General features: G+C 33.3%; 1 protein-coding gene across 1 annotated transcript in view; it reads left to right on the top strand.

Annotated features, from left to right (window-relative positions):
• The first annotated feature begins 254 nt into the window (after window positions 1-254).
• Window positions 255-11,325, top strand: part of LOC119831398 (neuropeptide FF receptor 2-like) — a 36,216-nt gene continuing 25,145 nt past the window's right edge. Inside the window, exon 1 of the mRNA XM_038354724.1 lies at window positions 255-732. Coding sequence (XP_038210652.1) covers window positions 536-732 — 197 coding nt within the window. The 5' untranslated portion in view covers window positions 255-535. The remainder of the gene's footprint in view (window positions 733-11,325) is intronic.

Genomic DNA, 11,325 nt, shown 5'->3' with positions numbered 1-11,325 from the left:
ATTTAAATGGTTGTTTAAACATTCATACACACAAATTTCAATTCAAAGAAACTTTTATAATGCTTTAATCACGGCCAAATATCAACACGTCAAACATTTAATAACAAAATCCAAACAATTTCCCAACGTGAATGCATGCCATATTTCCCGCCGAAAGTTGACAGTTGTGCGCCGTCTCTGTCGCTCAAAGCGGGAGACGGGACAGCCCCATTCAGTTGTTTTCTGAATTTCAGTGTCACGGACGTACGGCACGCTGCAAATGATTAGAGCGCGGAAAGTAACGGGCTTTTTTATTAGTCATTGAAGTTTTAGTTACGGCCGTGACGAAAAGCGATTTAGAATATCGATCTATTTTGAATTGTTTATGAATACGTGTGATAGAATAGTTTATTATATTCTTAGCAAAAAGAAATTTAAAGAAGTGTTAATGCGAAGAATTAATAGATACGTTTATGTTAAATTTTCGTACTGTTGCAGTGAAAGCTGTTATGTGTAAAGTGATTTAAAAATGACAAGTTGGTGTGTGTGAGTAATAATGAATGCAACGGAAATATTGGATTTGTTCAATTCCAGTGTAAATCTCAGTGGGACGCTGCCGTTCGGCTCTGAGCTGGACATACTGTTTCAACCGGAGAGTGTCCTTATAGCGCTATATGTGCCCATTATTCTGGTGTCTTTGGTGTCCAATATACTCCTCATTGTGGTAGCTGTTAAGTGTAATTATACTAAGAAGTAAGTACGAGATTTTGTATAGATTATTATTGGAAATAATACAGGGTACCCGTGCTTTGTATCTGCTGCGATATGTATCGTATTAACCGATTTCATAGAGAGGAGGAGATTACAAATAGGATTATTTTTTTGTGTTTTATTTATTTTTTTTTTTTTTATGTCATAGCGGGCAATTGAGCTGGTGGATCGCCTGATGATAAGCGATCACCACCGCCCATGAATATTCGCAAAGGTTGGGCTTCTGCGAATGCGCTGTCCGCTTTTTTGGGATAAGGGAAAAGGAATGGATTAACGACTGGAAAGAAGGAATGGACTGGGACGGGCGAGGAAAAGGAAACGGGCCTGTGTTTATTACCTCATAAATTGTTACTAGGGGAACCGATTTTTATGATTCTTTTTTTTAAATTGAAAGCTGGTGCCTCCTTTGCGGTCCCATTTAACGTTCAGTTCTGACAATTTGAAGGCGGTTCGTTTTTGTGTTATATTAAATAATTATTTCGTTAATTTAAATTGAGTTCACCAAGTCATTTCCTAGTATTCGAAAAATCCGTTTGTAGGGTAGGTCTCTAGCTCCCCCACTCACCGAACGAAGCGCTACTATTTCACGACGATCTTACGAGGAGGAATTGATTTTATTTCGGTCTTAATTTTTGTAGTTAATAGCATGTTACCTGTTTTAAATTTTGCTGCGTTACATCAGATATACCTCAGTGATGCCGACGCACGTACCGGTGCGGTAGGTAAGCTTTATGTTTAGAGCTCCAGCTCGATTTGCGGTCAGTGGACAATTCCTGAATTAAGCATAAACACTAAATATACAAGCAGAAAACTTTTACCCTCCCCCCACCTGGTTATCCATCCTTGCTTATGTATGGTATTTGAAACTTCATACTATTCATTCATCATTAAGGCTGAAAAAATCATTAATTTTATATTATAATGAGATAAATGACGTAAAAAAGATTCAAAGTCTTATTTCATTTTATATTCAAAGCTAAAATGAAATTAAAGAATTACGCCTTCAAAGAGATGTTTACACAAACAGTATCATCGTCATAAAGCTGTAAGCTGTCACGAGGACTAGAATGGAAAAGTGACCGAGACGTGCACCGTGCATGTACGTAATTTGCGTAGCTTTGGCTCGAATTGCAGCAATTTTATTGCATCCCAGCTGCGACGCGCGGTTCGCGGACGAATCCACGTACAACGGGCTATTTACATAGGTCATGTCTTATTCTCATGTATAAACTATATTATTATGAAATTTCATGTAAATCCACTCTGCAGTTTTTACTTAAGAGGGTTACAAAACAACCATACACCCATACTTACAAACTTTAGCGTTTATAATATCACTAAGATAAATATACTATATGCATTTCAACAAAGCTTATAAGTCGGCCGACCAACTTCTAAAATGTTCTATTTGCTTATTTGACAATTAAAATGGCAAACAATGCAAATATATCACTTATTTTTTGATAACATCACATTGTCAAGACAAGTTGCAACAAAAGTATCTGACATTAAAATGAAATGAAACATAAGCAGGAGAATATAAACGTTATCACAATCCTTTTGTGTGGCGACGAGGAGTGCAAAGATAAGCAGCCTGTATTATGCGAAATATTTTGCTTGCTGAAAATTTATGCTAATGAAATATTGCGAAGAATTGAGTTTTTTAATACCAGTTTGTATATTTTTAATGTGGGAATCGACGCACGTTTCGTGATGAATCGGGCCGGAGAAGGAACATTCCCACACAAGATCCGCGTGAAATAGTATCAATGCTACTCAGATCGTGTCGCTTTCCTCGCCCTATCTATATTCCTGGCGTCAATTCTTTCCTTATCCCTTAAAAGCGAACAATTTGAAGACCTCGCTACATCTGCAAATCTTACTTTAGTTATCAGGCGATCTGCCTCCCTGGTTGGTCTCATAGAAAAGAAAACTTTCACTGGTTCTGAAGTAACTGTTAATCGTTCTGTTGAACGATTCGATACTATTACATGAATGTTGTTTTAGTTCTTTGAGTAATCGTCACGATCCTAAATGCAACTTTTGAAGCAATTCCATTAATGAGCGTGCCGTAGACCCGAACCCTCACGCTCAACTAACAAAAGCTGTTACAGGCAATCGTTGGACAATTGTTGCTAACAAAGTGATCATCGTAGCCCTTAAATCGACGCTCTATGATTTAAGTAGTTATAATGAATAAGATACAGTCAATATTCTCTAAATTTTAACCAGTTTATACACAATACGTGAAACGTGCATAAATATCATATTTGTCATTTTACTAGCGGATTATATTTAAAGGGAATAAATAAGTACTTTTATTTATAAATAATAAAATAAATACCTAGTACTATTTACGACAAGCTAAAATTATAATTTACGATTTATAGACGAAAACACAAAATATTTTTACAAACAAAAAAAAAATTCATATAATTTAAAACTATTCTCACGTAACCTATTCCTTTTTCAAGCGGAAAAATTACTCTCCCCGTGAGATGAAGTGAGATTTTCCTCTATCCTCTCCCTCTCCTAAATGCCTCAAGTAATTAGTGGATGCCCCCTTACGAATGAAATTAAATTAACTTTTTTCTCCAATTGTAGGAAGAGATTACTTTCTAATCAAAGGCGGTTCGTAACATTAAATTGAAAATCAAGGTTTTTTTACCGGAAGGAAATAACTGTGTACCACTGATGTTGCTTCCTGAGCTTTTGTATCGTTTTGTTATATTTTATTTATTTCATGTAAAATGGAAGCGTGTCGCAAGTTATTGTGTATAAATGTATATCGTTCCTATTTCATCATTAAGCTTTAATGAGACTGGGAATTCAGCACAATCTTATCTTAAAATAGGTCATGTTTTTGCGTCTCTGCAGACAATGCAGCTGCCACAAAGAACACTCCGAAAATATGAAAAGTCATGTAGGACAGCGAAGGGAATTTTAATAAATATTAGTTGAACTTTTGTGGGTAGCTTGAGATAAATCTTTTCAGCAATACATATTTTATATGATATAATAGATTAGCAGAGTCCATCCATCTACAAAATTAAGTATAAAATACAAAGATCACAGTTATCTACGGTTATCACTTTATTTAAATGACGCGCATTACAATTTATTTCCACGTGACGGTTGCACTATTAGGTTAGTAGAAATCGATGTCAAAAATACAACTTTATCTTTGTTACTTATTATGAGCTATAAAAACTCTTCGAATACAATACCTATCATTTTCAAAATACATTCAAATTTTCAATTTTGACCGATTATAAACAGACAGAACAGAAACTTTGTACACTTATCAAGGATCGGTGACGATATCAAAATTTCATAATTTGTTCATACTGTTATTATATTAGGATCGCCAGGATTAATATCCTAACGTATGTAAGTGAGATTATTTAGTTGATCATATAATTTAAGTAGTTTCTTAAACTATCTATAAGCTTTACTTTTAAATAATCGTCAAAGTCTGATGATTAAATTTACACGATGACTCATTTCAATTAAAAATATAAAAATCTATAAATAGCTAAAGAGAACTTTAATTCAAGGAGCACTTATCGGTTTAACCAGGTCTCAAATATAATATGGCGGCGATGGAATATGGATCATCTCTTAAGTGTTATGCAAAATAGACGATCTCCAAGGTTTTGGTCAATCCGATAATACCATAAAATGGTCGACCTCGTCCCACTGGGATACTGTGTATTAAAAGTATTACATAGACAAATAGTGATAATGGTAAATTTAATTTTTAGTTTTATAGCATTGAAATGCTTTATAAATGAGAAATTTTGAAAGAATAGAAAAACACGGGTGGCCGAGAGGCTAGGCGTTGCTACGGTTAGGCAAGATACGCAGGTTCGAATCCTGCCTCGTGATCAAATTTTTTCTATTCTTTCAAAATTTCTCAGTGATAATGGTATTTAATGTTTAAAACGAACATGAAATATTTGTGAAAGTGGTTAATGAAGAGAGAAGCCAACAAAAGTCTATAAATTTTTATCACTTCCATTATTATATTCTCGACTTTAATGCTTTTATCGTTCATTCCCTGAACATTTTATCGAAACCGTGTTAGTAACAACTGAGCAACTACATTCAATATTTTTACTGTATTCAAATTATATAATTTTCAAAGAAATTCAGCCAATATTTAACTCGTTAACTCGTTACATACTTGAGAAATTTTCAATACTATAAAACTAAAAATTAAATCGTTACATACTTATTTAAAAATCTTTGCTATCTAAAATATATTACCTATGTCTAAATTAAGCAAAAGAGTTTGTTTCATTTATTTTCCTTATCCCAGGAACCAATGGCTTGTATTAAAAAAATTGTATTGAATATTGCATTTACAAATCCTACTAATATTATAAACGTGAAAGTTTGTAAGTATGGAAGTATGGATGTTTGTTACTCTTTCACGCAAAAACTAATGAACCGATTGCAATGAAATTTGGTACGTAGATAGCTGGACAACTGGAATAACATATAGGCAACTTTTTATCCCGATATTCTTACGGGATACGGACTTACGCGGGTGAAACCGCGGGACGCAGCTAGTAAAATATAATTTAAATGTACTGAATATTGTTAAGAAATGAATTACAATATTTAAATTTATTTTATAGAAGCTGGAATTTGATTAATTAAATACAATCACAAACTCTTTCATTTAGTACTCGAACTTGTAGCCTCGGGTAGAGTTACAACAAAGCAAGCCAAATAATTCTACGCAATTATCTCATTTATGAAGAATGAATGAATAAGTCTGTGGAGAGGTGAGTGCGGGGAGAGTATCAATAACTAACAAAACTCTGTAAATATAATATACAATGCCAGTCTCTTCAGGTACGCCTACGTTGGTGCGTGCTTATTGTTGGAGTTCGATGCTAATTAGAATGAAAGCGAGATAAATTAATTTTCTGTATTGTCTTTCATATTAAAACTGTGTGTGTTATTGAAGCAGCAGTTCATTAAATTTGACTATCTGAACGTTTGATTTCAAGAGAAATCACTATAAATAACATAACTTATGTTTTTATTTCTTTTCAAATTTATAGTCTGAAATTATGCGCGCGGCTCCAGAACTTTAGTAAAAGTTAAGTAAATGTTCTTTCAAAGGTTACAATTAATGCGTAATTTACATTTTAATTTACATAAGAAATTACAAAAATATTTGAGCTGTCTCTTTCAGCTGTTATTGCCATTATGAGTAATCCAAACAAGTAACAATAGGTTAGGTGGAACATAAACGCTGTAAGCAATAACAATATTTCAACAACTTGTACATAAATAAGGCGATGGTGATGACAGTGACACATATCCAGAAGAGAAACATTAGTAGCGATATTTACGGCAAGAAGATTTTCTTGCGGCACAAACTTGGGTTTTTCTCAACGTTATACGTTTTATTTATGTCTTAGTTCGCACGCTGATATCGGATTGCGAAATTCGAGGAAAGTCAATAATTTAGTATTATACGGAAATAATAAATATATGACAGTTTGTGAATAGCGAAATTATTGCCACAGTGCGATGTGTACCTCAATATAGAAGCTTATTTTTGTTTAACAACAAACAAACTCAAACATTTATTTAATCAATAACAATTCTTATAGAAGCAATTTTTGATTGTCATAACATAGTTTAACTAGATGATTATTATTAATGAAAAAGATCGTCTTCATATACATTTTTTTAATAGTATCTTTTCGAGAATTTAAATATTTCGATGTCTGTAAAAAGCTCGTGGCATAAGCGCCCGAGCCCCGAAGCATTAACGATTCTCTTCAGAACAAATAGTGGAGTGTTCAAGGCCCTAACATGTCAGTATTACAAATGAAATGTGAAAACAAGAACATGACTTGGCGAAGATATTATTAGAAACGCTATGATTCACTTTTTCAATAACACTAAGTGTTTATTTAGATGTTAACGGAACGAAACAATATTCGGTCGTACTAAGAATCTCTTTCCCAATCAAACTTATTGTCTTTACAAATATTTCTTATACTAACTGCAATAATTACGTTTTATTTGATACAGCAACGGCAATAGTGATGACATGTTATCTCAAAGATGCACAACGACTCACTACGGTTATGTGCAAAGATATATTACGGTAATAATGTGCATTGGAGACGAGCTTAGATATTAAACTTACACGTTACACGTGCGCCCCCGATGGACAAAGACGAAAGTCACCCAACACCCGCTCTGACTTTTGTCTCCTTGTGTTTTTCTTTCAGTTCAACATTAACTTGTCGTTTGTATTTCACTGAAACTGGATTCTTGACCCAATTCTTGTTCTGATTGTGCACTAAGTTTATTGAAAAACGGCGCTCTCCGCTTCAAAATATGCGAATTAAATTACAGTTTTTATTTCGACAAAGACTGCGCTTTTAAGCTTGGAGAATGATTAAGTAGCTCCGCGGGTTCGCCCAACTAGTTTATGGAATTTCCCGTGGGAATGAGACTTTTTTCCGACTATTCAGACACAAAATATAATTCACAAATTGCATCGATCACCGATGCGACGTGAAAGAAGACAAAAAAAAATTACACATTTATAATATTAGGACGGAGGTAAGGAGTTTGTATTTTGATTATAATTGTTCTCATTATATTCTCCTCTGCATTAATACGTGTATGAGATTTCAAATCTCTCAATACTCCACACTGTCGATTCCTATTTGATGATCACGTATATGATAATTCTGGCAGAAAGTTGTACAGATAAGTATTAATAAGTATTTATAAGTATTAAACAATTGTTAATAAATTAATTAGGCCTTTCGATGAAACATTCAGTATTATGTCAATTGAATCATTATATGAATCTTTTTGAAATATTGTACGTAAATCCTAATTAAAAGGACATGAAAGACACTCAAAATATCAACTACAGTATTGACATTGTTTTGGTTTACTGATTGATTGATATTCCAAGTATTTATTGAACACAGTCAATGATATTTGTCAAGGGAAATAAAGGGAATTATAAACAATTACCTACTGAATTTTGTTTGGTGTGGTTGAATGATCAAACCAATTAATTGATGATAATTGATTAATAATTAAAATTTCGTAAATTAATAATTCTAACCATTGTTTTGGGGTCTATAATAATACATAGCAACTACCATTTAAAAAAATATAGAGTGTACAGATATGTTCTGGCTACTGTTTTATTATAAACTGTTCGCTGTTAGCTGTAGCCTATGTTACTCAGTGAAAGTGTAGCTTTCTATTGGCGAAAGAATTTTTGAAATCGGTCCAGTAGTGTTCGGGTGAAAACGTATCAAACATACAAAAAATAGAGGTTCACGTAACAAACATTAAAAAATCAGAGGAAAAAAAGAGGTTCGTGGGGTGGAACACTTACTATATAGTTACGTTGAATTAACATGATTAATCACATACCGTCTTAGTGAAGTGAACCGATCGAATGTACTGAGTTGTCGGTAATTAAAACAGTTGTACAATACATAGTCCCTTAACATGTGAGCGGAATTCAAATTAGTTGCTAAACATGAACATATACTTGACATTCTTGGTTTTCTTCATTGGGTACAGATTAAATGATGTCTGTCAAAGATCAGTAAGGAAAAATAAATTTCCTAAAATAAAACCAACATAACCTAAAATGGAAACGCTTTTTTAAAAAAATACGTAATCCATAAATTTTACACTGATACAATATTTGAGAGTTTTTTGAACGCTATGACCTTTAAGGTCTATGGAAATTTTAAAATAATGTCTGCTTTTATCAACCTTTTTCTAGAGGAAGTTGGAACATTAATATTACAGTACGACCCCGGAAATTTCAGAAGGGACGTTTTTATGAGGGCCCGGGCGTTAAAAGGCCGCTGAGTTCTCGTGTACTAAAGTATTTCTACTCAAAATATATGAAAAAAACTAGCCTGCATTATTCTCTACCCTCCAAAATCATACAAAATCATACAATACCTCTGTTGCTATTTGAAAGAAAGACAAACAAATATATTTTCATGTACAATATAAGTGAGGATATATTTATACTACTATTAACGACAATATAGTTTCAGATTGAATTGCTGTTTTCAATACGAATGTACTAATGACTCAGTAACGCTAACACAAGAGCAATCAACCAAACCATTAGTTATATATTGAGCAAATTTGTACGGAAATAATTTGTGTGTATAGAATATACCTGGATTGTTATTGGAGACTGTATTTATTATATTTGATAATAACGACAATTCATTTCAAAAGCGAATATTATTGTTTTTATTTTTTTTTAAGAAATAGTTTATGAAATTTTAAATACTCGATTTAGGAGACATGTTATGACCACTCCAAAAAAAAAATGAAATATCAATCATCATAATTCTAAGAGTATGTGTAAGTATTGGTAGGACAGAAGGCATTTTTACTAGCAAAACACATTAATTGAGGAGAAAGAATATGAAAATAGTAATGAGATAAAGAAATGATTTTTTTTATTAGACGAGTATATTTCAATTTGCCGGTATAAATTAAATACGCTCCGAATTGTGTTATAAAATTACTTTTATATCAAGTTATACAAGGGCAAAAATATAGTGAATACTTAATACAAAAGTTAGAAACGAATTTATTAAAACATACACTTCTAACTACGACCAAACAATCGTTGCAACTCTAAAAAGCAATAATTGTAAACCTTTAACTGCTTAATTCAGCCAACCTCGTAATTCTTACAGGGATTATATTTGGTTTTAAATGAGTGGGAGAAAGAATCTCTATGGAAAATGTCAGCTTTTATACCTGAGGACAAGTTACAAGACGTAAAGGGGTCAAAAGAGAGACGAAAAAACTATCTGTGGAATACTTACGGGCGTTTAAGATACAACGAACGAAGACAGTTTAAGAAAGGTTGGTCGAAAGTTCACACATACACACATACGTGGATGATAATTGACTTCTGCGCACCGTTCTGCTCCGTTCACGGAATTTTATACGTATTTCTTTTTTAAAATATCTGTGTTTGAAATTCTTAAATTAAATAAATAGACAAATAAAATAGCGACAGATAGATTCTGCAAGTGCCAGAAATAGGATTAATATTAATGTCTCATACTTTATTACGGCCATAAAAATAGTTTATAGGGCAGCTATAAACTATCCGCCGAAAACTATACTATTGTCTTAACCATTTCATCAATTGACCTATTTGTTTCATTAAATTAACAATTTCGTATTCATTTGACAGTAATGGTGAAGAAATTGTTGACATTTATTATTTATTTAAGTTTATTTGTTAAGCAATTGCATCTAAAAGGTATATATAAAGGTATAAATAAAATATTATAATACTAATGGTGTTATTAAGATACTTTTTATTTTAGGAAATAAAGACTTGACATTATGCTTTTGACAATATGATTTCATGTTGTGCATGCGATTGGTGTGCAAATTCAAAGAGTTATATTTTCATGTACCTAATATTATGCTTACATGAAAAACGTTTTTGAATGAAATTAAACATATTTCTGGAGATATTCAACTATTGAATTGGCAAATTCCTGTAATAATCCTTTAAAATCTGGCTTCCGGACTCAATACTTTTTTTACAAAATTTTGTCCATTTTCGATTTAATATGTAATGACTGTAGAATTACAATTCTGTAACAGACTATAAAGCTATAGATTGTGTATTATAAATTTAATTAAACAATTATTAAATTCGCCTACAAATAGATAGAATAAATAATATTAATAGGTAGAATAAATAATATTCATAAGTTCATTAATTTAATAACCTATTGTGAAAAATTACCGATAGGAAGTGGTGACTGCGTGATTTCCATCGCAAATTATTTTATTGGCCAACGAAATCATTTGAATTTTGATAACAATAAATTCGTTGGTCGCGCCAATATATAATAATTTCGAATTATTAGATTTAATATTAAGCGGACTGCAAAACTTAATCTACGTGGTGTTGCGAAAAGGGAAAGACGGGAACACACGGCACATACCTCGTCTGAGGGAGTAGCGTCCAAGCAAGCACGCGGCACAGCACCACGCGGTCAAGGGTCCTCCAGCTCTTGCCAGGCAGACCAGATCCAGTCCATCACTCCACAAACACACACACGCGGCGGTTTAGCGCGACCAAATGGGAAGGCGGTTACACTAGCACAATGTGAAGGTTCTCCGGCGGTTGCGGGTTACGATCTTTATGAAAGATCTCTTCGATTGATGCGGTGACAAGAAAGCTTCATAAAGGCTCTCCGGCGGTATGCGAATAATACACGAAATGTCTAGAGGCCTCGTGAATGCACTCCGGCGGTTATTTAGATCCGATCGTCACGGAAGATCGATGCAGACTGTGTGACGTATGTGCGTCACTACGTCCAATAGGGACGTTGCGGGTGCTTAAAGGCGTGCGGTGATTGGTTGTGCTCGCATGTTAGGAGGGTAGTTGGATTACACCACAAAATAATAAATATTTAATAGTTAGTTATATCGGGGCCACCCGCAGTACATGCTAGTGATGTCGTATTTGTTAACGCGGCATAACTACGACCACCCTGT

The sequence above is a fragment of the Zerene cesonia genome, chromosome 13, assembly GCF_012273895.1.
Source record: "Zerene cesonia ecotype Mississippi chromosome 13, Zerene_cesonia_1.1, whole genome shotgun sequence".
Classification (NCBI taxonomy): Eukaryota; Metazoa; Arthropoda; class Insecta; order Lepidoptera; family Pieridae; genus Zerene; species Zerene cesonia.
The sequence above is the reverse complement of the archived record's forward strand: the minus strand, read 5'-3'. Positions and strand labels throughout refer to the sequence as shown.